The 23069-nt window shown below is 41.1% G+C and overlaps 1 protein-coding gene across 1 annotated transcript; it reads right to left on the reverse strand.

Annotated features, from left to right (window-relative positions):
- Nucleotides 1-1971: 1971 nt before the first annotated feature.
- Nucleotides 1972-22114, reverse strand: fah (fumarylacetoacetate hydrolase (fumarylacetoacetase)). Its single transcript, XM_046389391.1, has 14 exons — nucleotides 21959-22114; nucleotides 21319-21429; nucleotides 20837-20958; nucleotides 19868-19917; nucleotides 18980-19070; nucleotides 14283-14380; nucleotides 13810-13862; nucleotides 13508-13607; nucleotides 7151-7281; nucleotides 5974-6049; nucleotides 4877-4923; nucleotides 3674-3775; nucleotides 3055-3172; nucleotides 1972-2348 (listed from the first exon to the last, which is right to left on the reverse strand). Exons 1-14 carry the CDS (start codon nucleotides 22037-22039, stop codon nucleotides 2272-2274), a joined length of 1257 nt encoding a protein of 418 aa, XP_046245347.1. The 5' UTR covers nucleotides 22040-22114; the 3' UTR covers nucleotides 1972-2271.
- Between the last annotated feature and the right edge of the window lie 955 nt (nucleotides 22115-23069).

A 23069-nucleotide genomic window follows, 5' to 3' on the forward strand; every position in this document is an offset into this window, starting at 1 on the left:
TTCCAGATCTACATCAGGTTTTATACCCAAAGTCTCAGATTTTTTTTTCTTTATCATCCATTGTTCTTACATGTGATTTAATTATTTTAGCCAGCCATATTAATATCAATGTTACAGCCCTTCTTTATTTATTAACTCTCTTTTGTGAGTTAGGTGGTTAAAACTAAAAACCTTTCGTAGTATGAGTTCATAGGGAACTCACACCTGATGCGACCTCAGCATCCCTGAAGGTACCTTTTTACTGTTACCTTGTGGTGCAGTCCACTCTGACCAGTGCTGCACTGGAGCAGACTTTTATCTTAGTAGTTTAGTTAATTTTAGAAGCCTATCCTGTTCATTACCATTCACTGTCCAGGTGTATTTTTGGGATAGCACAGTGGTAATCATAAACGATTGAGGTTGAAAGATTTCTTCTTCTATCAGTTCTACTTTAGTTTCTACATCCATGGCCATGGTAGAACCGTTGGAGCTTTGCTGCTCGTTACACTGGTGCTTTCTCTGTGGGTCCAGATGTTTCTGAACTCCCTGCAAGCTGCTGCAGGACATGATCATTCCTCCCAACCACACAACTGACAGGGAACAGTGAAAACATGCAAACAAGTCCCTAATGCACTCAGACATGCATGAAGCTACAGCAGCACAAATGCATTAGGAATAGACATAGAACACAGCTGTCATCCCCCTGAGCTAACTCAGCCATAACATTTAGAGCGCTGATGACTTTTAATAAGTCCCTGCCAGTCCAGTGCCAGTGCACTGCAGTACATTTGTATCCATAATGCAAAGAGGCAGAAAGACAAAGATCCAGACAGATCATCTGCTGCAGTAAGACCAGTTTCATCCACTATTACTGGCAGCAGTTTTTATTCTGACTGATTATTTATTCATCACATCTTGTCTGTTTAAACGTGAGTCAGCCTTTCCGTTTGAATCTGCTTAATTACAGCAGTCGTGCTTAAAGGTGTACACTGTTGTTCTGTATTTTTCCTCATTAGACTCCATAAAAAGATGAAAACCAACAACACGTTAGTCCACCCCTCAGTTGTTTTTTATTATTTCTTTATTCTGTATTATTAAAATTGTGATCTTTTAGAGGAATAGCCTGCTGTAGCAATGTAATTTTGTTTTTTAAATAATTCTGTTCTTTTTTTGTGATGTTAGTGTAGAACATTTGCACAATCAGGGACTTCAGATAAAATCGATGGGACAGACAGAGCTATGAAGGCTGGAGACCAGCAGCTGATCAGCAGTGGGACAGGATGTGGTGGTGCACTAGAAGCTTGCAAGTTTTCCTATTTTCTTTCAGCTTCTTTTTGTTGATCTTACAATTTGTACAGAATATAACACCTTCTAGCCTGAGAGCCTCAATACAAACCAACTCAAATCAGTAAAAACTCAAAATAATCATTAAATACTGTAATCTATACATGTTCACATTCTTAGTCAGTAATATGTATGTTCCATTTTACTCACATTGAGCATTGTACTCTTTTCTCTTTAGAATATACTGTATTGCATTTTTTTAATTGTAATTTTTTTTTGCTTGCTTGACTTTTGCAATATTTGATTTTCTCTTACTTTTTTTTTTTTGCTCTTCACCTTGACACCAGGGAAAATTCCTTTCATATTAAAAGAATAAAAATCCTACTTTGCGAGAAACCTATTGGATTTTCCAATGCAATGGTGCGGCTCAGCGATTTCAACAGTTTTTGCACAACAATGGATCTCTGGCATGGAGGACAATTAGGCTTTGCATGTATTCACAGTACTTAATTAATAGACCAATTTACTGTTGGTTGGAGTTTGCACAAAAACATAGAATACCATCAAACCCGTGTTTAAAAGTAAAAGCAAACGTTTCTCACTAAATGAGTGTCAAGAGGAAATTCTGAACGCAGCTGTGATTAAAGACCACTGATATCTGATGGGCACAGCGAGTGGACAGGAAAACAAACCAAGACACAAAGACCATTAGATTAGAAATGGATGATTTCATTATAAATCAGGAGACAAAACACATAAAATAATACTGATCCTGGTACAGCAGTAACACTGTGAAGTGATGTGGGAGAATCCCTCTGAATATTGCAGTAACAAGGCCACAAAACGATACAACTCTCCTGCTGTGTCCCCGACGTGACACGTACTGAGACTCTGAAAGGTCAACGATCATCTTCATTCATGGACAGTGAACATCAGAGCAATGTGAGATAATGTGTGTAAGTTTATCTTCCAGTCACTGATACTCCAAACAGTGTCCAATAGTGTCTTTCAGTGCTGCAGGGCAGGGAGGATGGTTCCCATACAGGATCCAAAGCCCACCCTGTACCCATCTCCTTGACAGTAACCTGAACACAGGAAGAGAGGGGATCTCACATTAATTATTAAAATAGGATTACAGATGTGATCATCAGTATGCTCTTATTAGGTAAGCACAGGTGAAATCACAGATGTCATGTCCTTTTGCAGTCAAAAATTCTGTCAAACTAAAGCTTAAATCTATTATTAATACTTTTGATAAATTAAAGACAGAAAAAGGTCTTAAATTATAAATGTTAGAGATGTTTCTTCACTCTGCGAGCCTCTGAGTGGATGGGCCAGTGTTTGATAGATAACTGGGTAGCAAGGGGCTAAACCATGACAGGAACAGCATACAGAGAGGAGATGGGGGGAAGAAACTGGAAGAACAGAAGTCTCTGTCAGGGACTACTTATTACAGTCTGTGGAGTGAAGGGAGCAACAGTCTGGACAGGCTACATGTCACAGTGGCTCAGAGCATATGGCTCGAAAAGGTGAATACAACAACAAATTAGTTGATGGATGAGCTCAATGAATGTCAACAACTATTGTGTTGCTTAGTGACACAGTGTTGTGTATGTATGTGTGTGTGTGTAAAAACTGCAGTTTCTCTTGCCGTAGTGTGTGTGTCTTTGGGCTGCAGCTGTTATGGTGTTTGTATTGTCTGTATTTCCCCATTGTCTGCCCTGGTGAAGCTTTAATACGTTTGATTTACTTTTGTCCTTTTTTATGGCTGTGGTGAAGGTTCACTCTAACCTGTGATGGTGACCTCATCTCCGTCCTTCAGGAAGGTTCTGGTTTCTCCACCTCCCAGATCGATGCTCTTAGATCCCCTCCATGATAGCTCCAGCATGGAGCCAAAACTCTCTGGATCCTGTTAGCATACAGGGCATGCGGTTGGAAATAATTCACCTTCCAACATGAAGCTGAGACTTTAGAAGCACCTATGTGCATGCATTTTACTGGTTTACAGCATCTTTAGAATTAGTCAAAAGAAGAAAAAGCATATCTATGCTCTGTATCACTATGTCAGATCTATGGCGTGCCAGACATACAAACAGACATTACAAAATTCTTTACATGAGAAAGAAAAGAGAGGGGTTCAATAAATTAATTTATATTTATAAAATTGAGAAAAAGCCACAAAAATGGAGACACATTGGGGTTCAGAACCTGCCTTACTGCATAGAGAGATATTCAATTCAACATTATAAGAGTGAAATGTAAGACTTTATTTAACCACAAATCCTCTATCATGTCCAATAGAGTATGTCTTCACATACACAAGCACACATTAATCTATTATCATCTATTATGAATTAATCTGAACTGCAGTTTGTCAGGCTCTGATTACAGTGTACATGCAGATACTCACAGGTCCACTGATGGTGCCAGAAGCCAGCAGGTCTCCTGGTCTGACGTTGCAGCCGTTGACTGTGTGGTGGGTCAGCTGCTGCTTCATGCTCCAGTACATGTACTTGAGACAGAATTACAAATGACGTATGACTTACTGACTCGGAACTGTAATACAAAATTGACAAAGCCTTCGTCTAGCAATCTACCCAGTGATCAAAAAACAGTTAGGAGCTGCACTATAATTACCAGGGTGGGGAGGAAAAATCTAAATTTTCATTTGAACCCAAGGCCCAAGGTTGGAGAGGAGAATTCAAACTGAAACGCACCCTGCCTTGAGCAGGCCATAACTGATTGTTCAGAGGATTTAAAGGTGTTAGCTGTTCACATCACTTCACAGGTTACCAGAAAACAACAGAAAAAAACCCCAAAACTTTTCAGTCGTAACAAGCTTGAATGTTTTATTACTTTTCCATCCATCCATTTTCTATACCGCTTATCCGTCAGGGTTGTGGGGGAGCTGGAGCCTATCCCAGCTGACTACGGGCGAGAGGCGGGGTTCACCCTGGACTGGTCGCCACTCAATCGCAGGGCCAACACACAAAGACAGACAACCACACACTCTCACACTCACACCTAGGGGCAATTTAGAGTAGCCAATTAACCTAATGTGCATGTTTTTGGTATTATGGGAGGAAGCCGGAGAACCCGGAGAAAACCCACGCAGGCACAGGGAGAACATGCAAACTCTGCTAACCACTGCACCACCGTGCATTTCTACTGCCATTTGTGTTATCTTGTGCTTTTTATTAATCAATCAGTTAAAACTAGTTCAGGAAAAAAATGCTAAAACCTCCTTATTATTTCATATACTAAATGAAATAATATGATGAAAATATCAATAAATAAGTGAATAATAAGATAATAATTACAAAAAAAAAATCATGAGATTATTTGATAATGAACATAATAATTAGTTGCAGCCCTACAGGTCCCCTTTTGTTTGTTGACTCCAAAGCACCATGTCTAAATGAACATTAATGCTTTTCTTTCTTTCTTTCTGTTTTTTTGTTGTTTATTGTGATGTGCATGTATCCGGTGTTTTGGTGTGATGCACGTTGTATGTCATGTATGTGTTATATTTATGATGGTGCTGATGTTTGATTGTCGTACCTGCATGTGATTCACCTGTTTATGCTACAGTGTTAGCACAGCAAGCTCTTACCTTGAAGTTTGACTTGCAGATGGTTGCTGCCTCTACCATGCCCTGTCCTTGAAGAACAAACAGCAACAATTCACTCTTTCTGAAACACATACTCATGTGATATGTTCAGTTCTTTGTGTGATTATGCAGAAACTTAATAACTTTGCTGGGATTTTTGTTTTGGGGTTCTTGAAAATGTCAAGTCAGCACTGCTTGAGAAAATGGACAATATCAGCATTTGTGCAGTCAGTCAGTCAGTCAGTCTCAAGGGCTTATCACCCAACAATGTCCACGGTGTCAGTGTAGGTTCTCAGTCATCCGGGTCACGGTAGTTGATGTGCTAGAGGCAAAGGCAACCTAAAGATATCTGAATGCATTCGCTTCTAGCACTTCAGTGTCTTCAATGTCTTCGTCCAGCGTTAGGGGAGGGTGGCATGTCAGTCTGCTGCCTCTTCCCCATCATCACTGAGACATGACAAAAAGTAATTAGCAACTAAATATTATATACCATTACCATATGAGTAATTGCTTTGTGCACTGGGGCACAGTCATGCTGGAATAGAAAAGGGCCTTCACCAAACTGTTGCCACAAAGTTGGAAGCATAGCATTGTCCAAAATGTCTTGGTATGCTGAGGCATTAAGATTTCCCTTCACCAGGAGTAAGGGGCTGAGCCCAACCCCTGAAAAACAGCCCCATAAAGAGGTGTGTCTGGATACTTTTGTCTGTATAATGCATATAAAATATCTAATTTTCTGCTGTTTCTACTCCAAGGGCTTATCCCCCTCCACATCCCTGCTTGTAACACTGTCTGTGTACAGTGTGTCTGAGCATTAGGTTCATCATACATATGTGTGGGAGGCATGGGACACCTTCACAAGTGAGTGGTGGAAAATACAGGTGGTAAAAGATTAAACAGCATGAGTGAGAGAGTGATGGAGAAAGCGATAGTGGGGGTGGGAGCATAAAAATAATTTAATAGCTGCTCCTTACCATGGATCACTCAGGACTTTTACTGCTAAGCAGTGTGTGTGTGTGTATAGCTGTGTGTGAATGTGTGTTTAACCACCCAAGTACAGTGTGAAGCCATCCAAGTTGATAGTCATTTGTGTGCAGTACCTTTTAGTGACACGAACAGGTTAATGTTGAAAGTGTATGCGTCATGATGTTGCAGGTAGGGGAGGGGCTCTGGATCCTTCAGAAGAGGAGAAGCAAAATGAGCAAGACAAAAATGGTCACTACATGCAGCAGAATAATGGAGAGAGGAAAAATCTGATTTCAGGTCGAATTTTAAAATTGGCAGATTTTAGTTACACAGGACAGTATATTTTATTTATTAAATTATATGTTTATCCGATGGCAAGAGAGCAAAGCCCATGTTGTTGTCAGGTTTATGCACAGATGTGTGTACAGATGTACCCACGTTTACATGTTAGACTCAGCTCCACATTGTAAGACTTTCCCCAGGCTGAATTGTGCTGTGTTACACACAGTTTTAACTACACTATGAAAGTCTTCACTGCAGGGGTGGGTGGTTGAACTCACTCTGCTGCATTTTTTGTGTTCAGTTTTGTAGTCTTTGACTCAAGTATACTTTTGTATAGAAATCAATATTTGATCTGTCCCTGTCTGCCACACTTCAAGTTTTGTTTTTTTTTTTTAATACATGTTGTCCTCACTTTGTTTTCATTGTCCTCTCTCAGTGTATTACTTTCACAGCAAGCTCCAGCTGTGAATATTGCAATGATGATAATGTCCGTCTCTTGACAGTATATAAAGATGGACGACTAGAGAGCTCCCTCAACGTGAAGCCAAAAGGTCTCTATTGCTCCCTGCTGACTGGCTGCAGTAGAGGTCATAAACCCCTCCTACTCCATGTTAGCTGATGGGACATGAACTAAACTGAAAACCAAAAGATGGTTTCTGTCATTTGGGTAGTTCTTATCAAGCTGATGTATGTTCACGACTTCATTTTTCTGATGAGTTTTGTTTTAATTAGTAATTTGATGCTGCAGAATGCAAGCAAAGCGAGTGAAGCATCAAGATTGACAGCTGAGCTCACAACTGGCTGAGACGGGTGTATGGGTGGGGACACAGCAGCATGTCTCCACCTCCCGCTGCACAGAACAGTTTCTCTGTTTTGAAAGAGAAGCCTGCAAGCATTATGCAAGGACAGTGAGTCAAAGTGGTCCACATCAGGAAGTGGGGAAACAGAATTCAACCTGGGGTCTTGGCCATCTGAAGTCACCATCAGGTGCTGATCTTTAGTGGTTCAGGTTGTGACTCTTGTACTAACCTGGATGGGGTTGGGTTCTACAAAGGGTAACAGCGCCTCCATGGGGACGACCCACGGTGAGATCGATGTCCCGAAGTTCTTCCCCAGGAAAGGACCCAGAGGAACATACTCCCACGCCTGGATGTCCCTGGCTGAAAATGAACACAAATATTATTGTATAAATTGGCAGGTTATGGTCATGTAAGGCAGCAGTACAAAAGTTTAGTTTCACAGAAGAAAGTTGGCCAAACTACCAGGACACCAGGAATTGCGGTGACTTCAACATTTCTGCAAAGCAAGTTTAAAAAAAAAGGTTAAAATTTGATTCATTCTAAAATCAAGATATTTCCTTGTTAATGAAAAGGATCATATTAATCTAGGAGAACAGGGAAATTGATCCCAATAAAATCTGTCCCTGTGTGCAAGTGACAGGTGCATTTTCTCAATCCAAACAACACAATGTGTGCTGCAAGATAAATCTCTCTGGATTTTGCAGTACAGCAGCATTTTAAAATCTGGATTCTGTGGAGATTTTCTCACTCTGGTGACAATGAGTTTTTCCAGCATAGACTGATTTGCCAGAGCTGAAAGGGGGGAGCAAGCATGGGGTAGGCTACAGTGTGTGTGTGTGTGTGTGTAATTCATCTCACTGCCAGAAGGGGGAGACAAAAACTCGGCACTGCAGGTTTAATCTAGGAGATATTTGAACACTCTGAATGTGATGCAAACTGATTCCCTGACAAAGGTTGCTGCAGACTCAAACAGGCCTTGTGTCCAAGGCTGAAAAATATCCTGGCAATGTGCACTGCAGGAGAGCATCTGAGCCTGCCCAAGCATACAAACACACACACATAAAGTCATTAAATGGTATGAATGACTTTTTGCTCTTTAATCTGGACTCATCTAAGCCCAACCTCACTGTTACACAGAAGTTGAGGAAGTACACAAATTCTTTAATTACATAAAAGTAATACTACAATAATTAAAAAAACCCACATTGTTACAAGTAGAAAGCCCATATTAAAAATCCTAAATATTTAAGAGTATATTAATGAGTAAATACAAACAATATAAATAAATTAGTAAGTGTGGTAGGTAACGGTTGAGAAAGGAGGTAGTTCAACAAAGTCTAACAAACATTTACAACACAGCAACACTTTACATTCAGCTTCATTTTTGCTTTAAAATGAAGCTTGTTCTGTGCAAACAGTGACAAGCAGAAATGGCTGCTTCCCCTTATCATTTCCCTTAATGGTATTTCAAAACCGCTGAGATCAGGTTATTTCAATGCACCAACCGAACAATGAAATATTAAATGTGAAGGTCGACACAAGGCCCGTCTCCTTTACTTCAAGGTTTTATCTGATTAAAACCTGACACTTGTGAATGTATTTGCAATCACATCTTAATTAAGTCACAGCATTAATTCCAAGTCAAACTTCAAGTTCTGATTTTTGTGACTGAATCTGGCTGGAATTCAGGCTTGTGCTTCAGTGCCATACTGCATATTAACTCTAAGCAGGTTTTGCAGGTTCACACTGGAAAAATAATATGCTCAAACCCAAACAAATGCTAAATAACAAGTGATGTTTAAGTGTGCCACTGTTGTACTATTTTAAGACCATACAATGCAAAAGGAAGTTCATAAGGTGCTCATACCTGGACAAAATAAATATATAATAAAACAAATATGTACAGTGCTGATGTTTGGTGTCAGGGCTCTGACCTCAGCGGTCTCCATTAGGAAGCCCCAAGCTAAGCACAGCAGAAAGTGAAGAGTGAAAATTATAACCACTTACTATAGAGTAAAGCCTACAGGTGGATGCTGGAGTGGAAATTTGGAAATCTTATTTAAACAGCAGCAGTATCAGTGAGTACCAGTATAGTTTTCAGGCATGTCAGCAAAACAGAGATCTCCATCCATCTCATTTGTGGTCGAGTCATGATTTCAACAGCAGAGCAGGGTGTTCCACACGTCCCTCTCCCAAGCAACATTTTCCAATTCCTCCTGAGGTATTCCTATCCCAGAGCAGATGAGATAGATAGAAAAAAAACCCCTCAGAGTCTCCTCTCCTACCTCCAAAAAGGAGGCATCCTAATCAGATTCTGAACCACCTCAGTTTGCCCCTTTCGATGTGAAGGAGGTCTACTCAGTTTGTGCTGCTTGCATCTGCAATCTCATTCTTTCAGTCACCACCAAATGACCGCACATGAGGAATGCAAATGAACTGGTAAAACGAAAGCTTTGTCTACTGGTTTGGTTCAGTGCCTGTGATACTGCAGACACCGCACAAATCCTCTTGTCATCCTGTCACTAGTGCACAAGACTCCAAGACACTTAAGCACAGACTTCAGACTCTGCAGACTTGTTCCTCCTGAAACTGCAGTTTGACGGTTGCTAACAAAGTGTCGGCCTCCTTTCCGACACCCTGGAATAAATTCTCCCAGATGATATACTCTGACAATTGGAGTAAAGCAAAAAAGAGAACTGATCACTTCAGAGTGGAGGTGATTGCCTGAACTTGCTGTTCAGTGATGTACAGAGTGCATAACCCGTTTCTGTCTTAATGTTATTGTATTTGGTTGTAGTCCTGGTGCAAACTTTATACAGTTAGTATGTAGTATGTATTGCACATCTCACACAAATGCAATGTAACTTTGAAATGTTCAGTAATGCCAGAATCGTCCTACATCTCTGTGTTCCCATAGATGTCCTCCACCGCGAAGCTAATGGAGCAACAGTGACATCATCCTTCACTGAAAGAACTTTAATGCCAGTCTGCTCTCAGTATTTTCATCCGTCCTCTCAGACAGACATGCCTCATTGGCCGAGCCATCCCTTCACCCACTGTGAGCCTTTATAAAAATTACTACTCAATTAAACCACTGCATCACTGAGGACAGAGGGGAAGAGGTAAAACGGCATTTAACTAGAAATTTCGGATGGCAAACATTCACAAAGAGCCTGCAGTGAACTCTGAACAGGCTGATCTCCTGAGGGCTTCGGCGAGTACAAAATGAAAGCAATGTCAGTTTGTTTTCAAGCTGCACATTCAGCAGAAATGTCAGACAGAAAAATCTTTCACACTGTGAGGTGGTGAGGGAGAGAGGAAAAGAAAAACAACAGCTGAGGTCTATCATGCAGAAGTATGTGTTACATTCACTCTGCAGAACGTGTTGCCTAGTGTGCACACAAAAACTGTGTTCATTTAAGAGTGAATTCAAAAGTTTCCGTATGGTCCAACTTAGATGTGTTGTCATTGATAGGATTACACTTAAAGTAAGTCCCTCGAATAAAAGTATAAGCTAAATTAATGTGATGTGTGATATGACTTCTGTGTGGAGGTTTTCTCCAGTTTCCTCCCACAATCCTAAAAACATTCACATTAGGTTAATTGGTTCTTCTTAAATGTGAGTGTGTGTGCAGTTGTCTGTCTTTGTATGTTGGCCCCGTGAATGACTGGTGACCAGTCCAGGGTGTACCCCATCTCTCAACAAGTCAGCTGGGATAGGCTCCAGCTCCCCCTCCTGCCACCCTGATAAAGTGGTGTAGAAAATGAAATCCAAAACAGATGGATGGATAATGAATAAACAAGCAAACAATGAAGAAGAGAGTAATGTCAGTTATTAGAATACATATGATTAATGGTAAATTAATGCAAAGTCAGCACCCCTCTTGGGCCACTCTGGTCAAACAGTCAGGACACACCTCTGATTCCTTGATGAGTTCTAATTATGCTTCATTTCTACTCAGAACTTTGCCAAAACTGAAAAATTGAAAAAATATATATAAATAAAAAAAATACACACATAAAAATGCTTAAGTGAGACAACATGAACAGCAGTAACTGTGGCCACTGAGAAATTACAAGATAGAGACATGCTACATTTTCATTCCTTCAGACTCTCTTGAATCAGGTGCTGTGAAGACATCATTATAAATCATCTGTTGTGAGTGAGAGGAATGTGTCTGCAAGCAAGCCTCCAAAACAACCACCGCTGTAATACTATCACTTAAAGAGACGTGAGAAAAGAAGAAGCCGTAAAACACCGGAAACATTTTCATAACGTGACCGACATAACCAACATGAATTATCAGAATTTCACCCACTGGGGACAGGAACATTTTAAAACTGCTGTATTAACTGTCGTGTATTTCTGCTCTACAGTAAAATTTACTGTGTTCATAAACAAACAAACAAACAACTCATATTCTGTATGTGTGAGCGGACGTGCTGCACTCCACATGTAATGCTGCTGTTGTGCTGTACATGCAGTCCCAGTCGGAGCTGAAGGTGTCGACTCAGTCCTTAATGAGAACGTCACTTTTGTTTTCCCTCTCACTCTTCACTTTGTCGTGGGCCATAAAGCAGTAATAGCTGCTGCTGTTCTTTCTACACACAAGGCTAATGTTGTCTCTGCCAAAAGACTAATAAAAGAAAATAAAAATAAGTTGTTGCTGTTGAAATGCCACACACTGTATGCTCTAAATGACCTCCTAAATCAGAGTCTGACTGGCTTCAGACAGTGGAGTAATTACAAAGTGCTGCCATAGTGAACTGAGACACTGAACAAGGCTGGGCTGTCATATAACAGTGAAGACACAGGATGGAAGTGAATAATTACATCTCTGTACTTAGTGATGGGATGTAAGTAGCCTACATTTAGTCAAGTACTATGCTTAAACTTAGAGGTACTCGAGTGATTTAATTTCCTGTTACTTGAAATTCCCCACTGCAGGACTAATGAAGGATTATCTTTATACACTATAAAAGTCTGGGTGGAATCAAAAAAAAGTATTGGGACACCTGACCATTACACAGATGGGGACTTGGGTGACAATGCATTCTAAGTGCATGGACACTGGTGTGGAGTTGGCCCCTCCCTGATTCCAATAATCAGAATATATCAATTTTACATGATTATATAATATTATTTAGTTTTACTTGTATTTTTGATACTGAAGTACAGTTAATATCATGTATTTTAAGACTTTCACTCAAAGCCTTTTACAACACTGTCTATTCTAACAATAAATGGAAATAAACAACATTTTCGTCATGTATCGTTTCATTTCATGAGCCAAGCCGGACGTCTGGTTACATGCTACTCCAGTGCAACTTACGCTTTCACCCTCCTCATGTTTAATACAGTTCTCATAATGTTTGAAACTGATTCTCACAGGACACTTGGCATCATCATGGTACTTTGTATCAAAGGAGACAGGCTAAACTTAAAACAACGCAAAGTAAGATTCTTTTTCTGGTGATATATAATTGATATTTTTCTTGTAATGCTGGTTTTAATTTACTTCTGCTGGCAGGGACAGGGTAGGACTGAAGCAGAAATGAAAAGGGGATATTAGAGAGAATGACAGTCGGAGAGCAACAGCAACATCCTCGTCCTCTCAGGAGGTTTCCATCTAAATCAATAATACATATTCCCACTCATGTTTTGATGAGGACAGACTCTGCCATTTAATCTGAAGTCATTTCCATCTCACTAAATTTGAACTGACTGCATCAACATGTATAATGCAGAGCTAAATTAAGGAGCAAGTGTGCTTCTAAGTGAAACGTCGCTGCTAATTAGTGCCGTTGGTTTGGCGGAGTAACATCGGCTTTGTCACAGAACTAGTTCAACCATCACAAGAGTCACACAAACCATACTTTACTGATATTATTATCCGTTCTGTATGTTAAATACCTGCTTCACCTGCTTTAGTTACTTTCATGATATCAGTATTGGAACAATAGTATTCACCATTACACCAACAGGGACTTTAATGCATTCTAGATACACAGACAGCTTGACAGCTGTAACAGCTTCCACTCTTCTGGGAAGATTTTCCACATTTTTTGGAGTGTTTCTGTGGGAATTTTTGCCCATTCATGCACTATGGCCTCTGTGAGGTCAGACACTGATGTTGGACAAAAAGTCCTGGCTCACAATCTCTGTTCCAGTTCATCCCAAAGGTGTTCAGTGGAGTTGAGGTCAGGACTCTGTGTGGGCCAGTCAAGTTCCTCCACACCAAAGTCATCTAACCATGTCTTTATGGACTTTGCTTTGTGCACTGGGACACAGTCATGCTGGAATAGAAAAGGACCTTTCCCAAACTGTTGCTACAAAGTTGGAAGCATAGCATTGTCCAAAATGTCTTGGTATGCTGAACCATTCAGATTTCCTTTCACTGGAACTAAGGGTCCGAGCCCAACCCCTGAAAAACATCCCCATAAAGAGGTTTGTCTGGATACTTTTGTCTATATAGTGTATAATCTCAAGTGTGCCAGAATGTGTGGGGGGCCTGAATATCATCTACAAGCACATAGAACATGGATGATGTTGGTGTGGTGTGGTGTCTTATGCAAAGGTTCTTACCGCTCCAGTCATTCATGAGTACCATGCCAAAGATTTGTTCATGGGCTTTCTCGATGGGAATGGGCTCCCCGAGCTGATTCCCTCCTCCAACAAAGAAGGCCTAATAAAAGAAAAATGCAGGAAATGTAACAGGGGCTAAGGCTATTGTACAAAAGTGAATGTAACAAAGGCTAACAAAGGGCAAGTAAGAGCAACTTTGGCCTTTTTCTCAGGCAACTGAGATGTTGAAATGAAGTTATTTCAACATCTGCTCAAATATTACAAACATACAGGTGAATAGATTAGGTAAACACTATAATCACCATCTCTAGCTCAATGTCCAACTGCTTAGATGGGCCAAACACTGGAGGTTTTGCTGAGAGAGAAGAAAAGGTAAACATGGTTATCACCAGCTGTAAGAGTCATTTTTGCGACTTGCCACATATGTCTGTTAAAAATATTTCCTCATAACGTTCATAGAACGCTCATCCTGCAGCTTGTCCTTGCTAAACTTGTGGATAATGTAGTCACCATGTTGTAACAAGGAAAAAGAGTACCTGTAACAATAAACTAAAGTTATCTCTGATTCCGCAGCATCAATTTTTATCCTTTTGTTAAGAAACGTTCCATCGTGAGTCAAACAATGATAGGAATGCAATGAGATGGAGCACTTGTTTCAGATGCCAGTCTGGAAGATGTGTTTGTAACAAACACCTGATTAATAATGTTTTAAACTGAGTACGAAATAGATTCGGAGAATAATAGAGACATGTGCTGGTGAACATAAGGATCTTACTCTGGTCAGGTCTCATCTGGCCTGAGGGGCGGCGAATGGGGGTCCCTGAAACAACCACTGAAGATGCTCTTCCATGGTATCCTACTGGAAGCCTCAACCTGAAATAATATTCAAGTTAGCACAAAGTTCAGTTTTTACATCAACCATAGTAAGTAGATTGTTGTCAATTGATATAATGGTGTGATGCCAGGGGCGGCGCGTGTGACCCTGGAGAACATGCTTTTTTTGCCGTACTAGAATAAAGTGCAATTGCACATCCACTACAGTAGTTGGCAGTGGCGCTCTCATTGTCAGAGTGTGCGCAGGGAGTATTAGCTCTATGGTGTAGCGGTTTTTTGCACCAAGCAGGCGATATGAAGTGCAGTAAACGAACCCTTAAGAGAGAACAAGAAGAAATTTTTAACAGGGATGAAAAGAAAGGCGGAGAGAGACGAAGATAATGAGACAAAAGTAACTCACCCGAAATCTAAGATGAGGAAATATGACGAAGCATATGTAACGCTTGGCTTCACTGTGACTACAGTGGGAGACGACAGACCGGTGTGTTTACTGTCTAAAAATGTTGGCAGCGGACAGCATGAAGCCAAATAAATTAAGGCGCCACTTGAAGACATTACATCCCAATCATGCTGATAAGCCGCTGGAGTTTTTTCAGCGAAAACGTGCCGAATATTGCAAACAATCATCCCGCTTTGTGAATGCTACTTCAGTAAACCAGCGAGCACTGTTAGCATCATATTATTAAATATTATTACATATTATTATTACTATTATTTATAGTTGCGGCGGAGAGTGGGGTGGGGGAGCGCGAATTGTTTTCTTCTTGCTGGGGGGGGTGCAACAGAAAATAATTGAGAAGCACTGATAGGTCAGATTAAGTGCAGCAGCCCTTGAGATTATCCACAGAATCTTCCCACCCAGCCAGACCAAATGTGATCACAAGAGGTCTGACCACGGCATAGAGAGGGGCAGAGAGCTAAGCTCATCCAGCTTTAACACAAGACTACTCCACTCCCCAGCCCACTTCAGGCTAATGTCTTGTTGCAGCAAAATAAAATGGATCACACAACACTTAGGCTAATTCAGCAGCAGGAACTCAGAGACTGTTCCTGCATCAAACCAACAATATCTTGGATCACATTTACACAAACATTCCTAACAGACACAAATCAATTTGGTCAATCAGACCATATTGTGTTGCCTCAAACCATCAGTAAAAACTGTTTAAGTGTGGACAGATGAAAATACAGCAATCCTACAGGATGGTCGTAAGTGCACAGACTGGCCACTGTGAGGGACCAGAATGGTTTCCCCGAATAAAGGGATGTAGGCGAGTTTGGATTGAGATGGAAGAGATTTGGAACAGGAGGCAGCAAAGCTTCAGGTGCCAGGAAAAAAAGGCTTTTATTTTCCTGTAGCACAAATTCTCTACACACAGTCTGAGAGCAGACAAAACACAAGAACAAAATGGCACCAGCATAAACACACAGCAAGTCATAGTACTTCTCTCCAAAACCTCAGAAGTGTAATGAGGCTCCCTTAAATAGGGCTGCTGGTTGAGCCCAATTGGATCAAACCATTATCAAGGGGACCACCAAAATCATAATGGTCCATACAATATTATTAATCATAATAAATCAACACCAAAATAAACAATGCACTATATCATTTATTCACACACCATATATTCACACATCACACAATAACTTTGTATAAATACTCCATAACCAACACCATAAAGAAATACAAACACCCCTGAGTGCAGTGGGACGCGCTCCCTTGCCCCGCGCTCAATAAGGCCCGCCCCTGCAGCGGCGCGCGCTTCCGCAGAGGAAGAGCTGGACCGGGAGTGCAGGTGAGTACGTGTACGTGAGTGTTTGAAGGACCAGAGTCTTTAAAAACGGACAGATGAAGAGTGGGACGAGTAGTAGTACCTCACTACACGCTTGGATGCTAGACCGAGGAGAGAACTGTCACGGGTGAGTTGTGTTTGTAGTGAGCGAGGGACGCGGCGGGCCGTGTTTCCGGCGCCGAAGCGTCCATTACGAACGCCACGCCAAACATGTCACAAAGCACTAAAATGTGTACACGCTGTTAAAGAGTCCATCTCTGTGTGTGTGCGCATGTGCATGTGCCACAAAGTCTTTTTTTCTTCGACGCTGCCTCGCAGGCCACGTCATCACAGAGCGTCCATCGCGGGAGACAGCGAGAAGGGAGGTGCTCCCCTTCTCACAGCCACATCAATACAGAGGAATAAACGTAATCAGTCTGCAGTGGGATATTGGACTTCCCCACAACCAGACCATGGTTCCGACTGGCAGTCCCAGCTGGTCCACTGTGCTGAACATAATAGCGCCCCAGGGCTGTGTGCTCAGCTCCCTCCTGTTCACTCTGTACACCCATCATCCAAGATTTTTCAGGGTGGTGCACAGAGAACAAACAATTTAAAACTGGCCATAACATTCCCTGATATCAGGGAAGAGCCCAAAGGACGCTAAAAGACAACACCCACCCTACTCACGGCCTGTTCACCCTGCTGCTGTTTGACAAGAGATCCAAAAGCCATCTGCTGCTGTACCACCAGACCACAGAGCAGCTTCTCTCCTCAGACCGTGAGGCTCCCTCTGCTCAGGTGACCTCTGAGAAGTGAAGAGCAGAAATGCCACAGGAGTGACTGCTCACAGTCAAAAATGCCCTCCTGTCATTCTGTTTTGCCTGCCTGGTGTTTAAAACAAATACATTAATCCTTCTTTAGGACTACAACAGTTTACGTGAGCCTCTTCTGTGTTTACTTGCAGATACTGTAGATATACTCCATACTCTATTCCTAGATATTAGTAGATAGTATGAGTCTGATATTTAAAGACTGAATCATCTGGTGGCTGATGGGAAAAATGACGGAGAGGTAAACTGACCAAGTACTTTCTCCTCCCACAAACACCACTGAAACTGAAAATACTGCAGAAATAGCAGTAAATCCTCTCCTATGGTGTCTTATGTAAACCTGCAATAACTGTTTGTTTGTTTTTGTTTCTTTGACAATACAATCCACTTGAAGGACAAGCGCCCAGCATATGCAGACCGGCTTCTACAGAAAGACATTCCTCACCTGTGCACTATGAATCAAATGAAAAAGGTGCTGCTTTGTCTGTTGTAGCGCAGTTCCAACAAAGAAAAGCCGAAGTGTACAGATTGAGGTAGCAACATACCTCTTTATTCAGCCTCTCTTCAAATTCAGCATCCATCTTAATTCTCCAGTGTATTCATATTTGGTGGCCTTGTATTGTAGTGACTACTTGAACAAACCTGGACAAGTCCACATTCTCAGAACAAGTTAGAGGTACATGAATAGAAGCTCAGTGAGAAAGCCCTCCTGTTAACATTTATGTCACACAGGCCCTTGCAGACCCTGGCAGACCCTCCTGCTTTATGTCATCACGTCCTTCTAAACCGATCTTTCAGTCAGCTTAATAACACATCACAGGGCAACATTTTCATTCATTTGGACTTATGTGTCTACCTGTCAAATTTAAGTCCATATTGCAACATTAATTCTCTTCTCTTATTGATTCTCTCTGCCTCTACCAACTCCTCAGAGAAATATCTGGCTCTTGAGCTGATCCATGCTACACTGTTTGACCAGCTAGTTGCTAAGTGTCTGCTGTTTGGTGCTAAGCAAGTAGAGTGCAGTCAGTTGATATTGCTGAGAACATGTGCCTGCTGCAGCAGAGGACTACACAATGAGCTGAAGCTTGCTAAGCTCTTTAAAACCGATGGAAGCTACAAATTTGAGTAATAACTCTGTTTCACCAGCTACAAATGACAAGCTATGACTCCCAAGCGATCCCTTTTATGACACCACAGTGTTTTCACATTTTCAGCTGAGGTGCTGTTATTATAAAAATAATAATTTGAGCCTTTTCTGGCTTTAAATGTGAATAAAGTGATCAGATAATGTTTTGAGTGTTGAGAAAACTAAAAGATCACAGCTTAAAATTTGAATAGTATTAAAAGATGACAGAGGTAATCTTTTGCACCATCAGAATAATTTCCAAAATGAATGTATAGAGACAAACATTCAACATATAGTTGCTGTTTTCTCTCTTTGTGGATATTGTTGGGTTTAGGTTATGTTGGATTAGATCTATTTCATCAACCTCTTGCACTGAAAATTAACTAATGTACATTGTATTCAGGTTGACTTCCTTTCCCTAGCAGATTCAAAAACATGTGGTCCATCATCGAACAGCTAGCGCTAAATCCTCTTCTGAAATGTGACACGGGGAGAGACTCTGACAGCCAGGAAGACCAGCCTGCCAGTCACCTGCTTAACCAGAGCGCAGCATGTCGGACTCAGAGGGAAACAGTTACCTCTGGCAGCTTTCGCATTCTTCCCACGCGAGCCTGTGAATAAATGAAGGCTGTCTGTGCTAGGTGACTGAGGCGTGCTGCAGGGATGCTCCCAGAGCCCTGCTGCAGAGTCTGAATGCGCACTGGTGCTCTGAGGCCCAAATCAATTAGAGAAACCTTGTAGTGTCCCTCCACATATCACTGTTTGCAGAGAGCCTTGAGCAATTTGTTTCAAGCTGTCCCTCAGTATCTGCCCAGCTCTGGGAATGTATCAATGCCCCTCAGTAAGTCTTTTTTTCATTCACTCAACAGCTGTTAGTTTACCACTGATCTGATTGATATTGTACCAATTTGGCATGAGAGCATTCTCCTTCCCCCGGAACATGATGCCGACGTTGGTGGCGTGATCTCTGGAGGAGTAAAAGTCGGTGTAATCGCCTGTGAAAAACAGAGAGGGGAGTTCATAAGCGGAACAAGCTGGAACCTTCACATCTATTACCTGCACCCTTCTTTTGTTAGTCAGGCCTATCAGCACAAACCTGACTGAGCGAGAGGCGTCAGAAGTAAAGAGCATGTAGAATGCTGTTAAACAGTGCCCTCTAGTGCTCATATGCCTTCAGTGCACTGAACCATGTGAAAGCTTTTCTCTGCATTCACATTTACTGAACAAATAAGCAAATGACTAAAAAATTATCATTATGCAAGTTACAAATCTAACAGAATAATGCTCAGAAGTATGTTTACAAGTCTGAGTGATAGGTTTAATTTACAAGGCATGATTAAAAGTATATGGACATCACTATCTACATACTTTCATGTACGTTTTGCCTGTTTTTCCCGGTGTGTGCCTTTTTGTTCCAATGAAAAGGAATCTTAACACTACAGAATGCAATGATATTTTAGATTTTGCGTTCTTCTAACTTCATGTCTAGAATTTGTGTTTGGCTGTTTATTCTTTCAGTGTGACAACACCTCTGCACACAAAGCTAGGTCCATAAAAAATGATTTTGGCTTTTTGTGTGCAGGCTAAATCGAAAGCAGGAAAAGTCCCCAGAGGACATGATAACAAGTCTTGAAGTACCATTAACTGAAACAAATGCAATCAGCACAGTCATTTTGAAGACAGCGCCAAGAGGAAGGACATGTCTCTGTGTGGATTCAACCATGTGGTCTGCTGAGAATATTAAAACAGACAGCTTTGATAACAGAAGTTTTAACCCTGCAGAGAGGCTCACCTATGTCAGCAGGAAGGTGCATGGTGGCTGCACTCTGATGGACAAATGCTCTGCAGAGACAAGGACAGAAAGACAAAAACCTCTGATGAAGAAAGGTGAGAAGCTCAAGAAAGAATAAGTCAGTGAATAGATGAGGCTAAGCCCTTTATAATGTCAGACTGACGAGGAGATTTGAAATTATTTTACGGAACACTTCAAGGACATTTCCAATGGCTTTCTGTCTAAAATATGTTATGGTTCATATGGGACATAATACAATACAAAACTACCTTTACAATTACGTGACAGAAAATGTTAGATCAGTAAGAACACATTTTTTTTTAAAAAAAAACAACAATCATAAAAGAAAGGTTCTTTTGCACAGCCACATTCTGAGTTTAACACAGGGCCTCTAATAGTCACAGAGATTGTGCGTTTGACTTTCCAATTACTCGTGGAATGTATAAGAACAAATCCGTCCTCTGCACACTCTTTATTAGCTTACAGTAATTTAGAAATTCATTCTTTGAGCCAGATACTCCTAAACATATATTTTTCTTTCATTGTTTCACAGTTCTGTTTCTGACACAGAAACAGTCCTTACTTTTCCAGCCAACACTCATTTGATCAGGCAGTCATATTTTCAAATGTCCAATCAATATATGCATTTCAATATTTCCATCTGGGTTGGATGACACTGATTATATGGTGTGAGCTAACACTAAACCGCACAAGACAGAAATGAGTTGCTGCAATGCTATTTGTTTTTGGAAATATTTAAGCTTGTTCAGAACTTTTAAGCACACCCCAGTCAGTGTGGTCTCACAGGGTGGTTTGTCTTTAACAGCTGATGGGGCTTACCTGCTGTGACATCCTTGACGGGGATGTGTGACCAGAGCATAACCACAAAAAAAGCAATAATGTGATGAAGACAGTCTAAGCCTGTGCACTGCAGAGACTTGCGCACCTACAGACTCTACACAGACTGACCTGCTCCGAAGGCTGACATCATCCCTCAGTGTGCTCTCACTGGCTGACAGCAGCACCTGCAAGGTCCTCCTGGCCTCCCTCCAGGCTTCATAACCAAGAGCCATGAAGGCATTCAGTGTGGGCTTGCAGGGAGACACAGACAACAATTAAAATATGATATATAAAGCTGCCCTTCCCACAATTGGCGCAATGTTGAGCTACAAGTACGTAATGTAACATTTATGTAACACTGTACATTTTGTACACATTTGTTTAACAGCTCAAGTAAATTCTAAAATAAGATACAGCCAATGGCCATTCTGTATTATGACATTGTGTCTTCTTATGTTTGGCACTTCCAGTCCTTGTTGTGGAGATGCTGCTTCTTAAGTAAAATTATAAAGCTACTGTGACATTGCACAGTACATCTAATTCATGTCAGAGTAAAAGAGTAAAGTGATTATAGTGCCTCTCTTTTGATTACCATTAGTGATTAAACTTACCTGGTCAAAGACATCCTGATGTTTGGAAAGTTTAGGCCCCTGAAACAAGGTCTTGATCACACTGAGGTCCAGTATCTGGTCTCCAATGGCAACACCAATGCGGTGTGTGGTCTGAGGAAATAGAAATACCAATAATAACTACAGATGATCCACAGTACCCTTCCACTACCTTGAAACTAACAGATGGTTGGAAGTTTTCTGGGTTTCATCCAGCAAACCACGAGTTAACCTGAATCAACTGAAGTGGAGCAGTTTAGTTTTTTGTGTATTTTTCTGACTGTGGTTATACAACATTGTATTCTCTCATTAATATTTGTTGCATTCTATTTGTGTTTGCTGATTGGATGTAGAATTTGTGCTGGCTTTAGTACTTCAGGTGACAGTGGAAAGAGTTGGAACCCTCAGCGCACTGCCATACACACTTCAACGCACTTCATCTCAGTAAACCTCAGCAAACTATAATTGCAACAATAAACAGGAAGTACCCAATAGAGATCATCTTTTTGTTAACAGACTAAATGAAGGTTTTATTTTGGAAATCATGACCACAAGTCCTCAATGTGTCTGACTTGACTAAACGTGTGTCGGTGAAGTTTGATCTGTTTGCATACCTAAAAGATAAAAAGCAAACTGCACTTACGTTATCAGCTGTGGAGAAAATCCCATAAGGGAGGTTGTGGAAGGAGAAATCACACGTAGGCTCTATTTTTATGAAGGACATCTTCTCTTAGGCAGTGGGACTCCACTCAACTTTACTGACGTACTGAATGACTGAGCAGCAGCAGCAAGCACTTCCAGATGTGTAACTTTGTACAGGCCCGCCTCCCACTGCACAGCCAATCACATGCTGCCTGGAGTATCCACCCTCATCCAGATCCTTAAAGTTAATGCAAACCAGCCTGGTAAATGACTAAGCAAAACTGTAGTCTAGGTACTGATTAGCCTCGTCTGCTGTTAGTAAAGCTGAGAGAAAATGCTTACGTAAGAGCAGCTTAATGAGGGAAAAACAAAATCCAAATCATTCCAACAGATGATGGAGCGTAGCAGTAGTTTCAGGCAGGGCTAATCAATTTCAAATGCAATGCAAATTATGTAATGCAATATGATTAAAACCAATAAATATGGGTGTTTTTGAAACTTTTTTAGATTTCGGTAATGGCAAATTTTAAACAAACATAAATGAATGTAGCCAAAAATAGCAATGTTCATCACATCTTTGAGCATATGTGTGTGACGTGTTTTCATATATTTTGTCTTAGATCAGGTTTGTGAATGCTGGCTTGGGCCGCTCAGAGAATGCTTCCGGGCTGGGTGGACCCGCCAGCCGCCAGTTGAGTGGGCCTGGTTTAAAAGAAATTAGAAAATTTGAAACCTAAGTATAAGAGAAAAAGGTTAATATGAAAGAAAAATAAGTATTTTTAAAAAGATTTAAAGGAAATAAGCGGACGAAAAACAATGCAGAGATTTGAAGAAATCTATCTTGAAGTGTGTGGTTGTGTATGTATGTGCAGAGACCTGCTCGCTACCTGTGTTTGCTTTTTTCTTACTACTTTGTTGTGTGTGTCTGGGCGCAGGCCATGGCCTAGAGGTTGGAGAAGCGACTTGTGATCGGAAGGTCGCAGGTTCGATTCCCACACTGGACGGCCAGGAAAAATTTGGGTGTGGTGGAGTGATTAATGAGAAAATGCCCCCCCATTAGCTGACTGATGTGCCCTTGAGCAAGGCACTTAACCCTAAAGTTGGTCCCTGTG

The sequence above is a fragment of the Scatophagus argus genome, chromosome 1 (assembly GCF_020382885.2).
Source record: "Scatophagus argus isolate fScaArg1 chromosome 1, fScaArg1.pri, whole genome shotgun sequence".
NCBI classification, from domain to species: domain Eukaryota; kingdom Metazoa; phylum Chordata; class Actinopteri; family Scatophagidae; genus Scatophagus; species Scatophagus argus.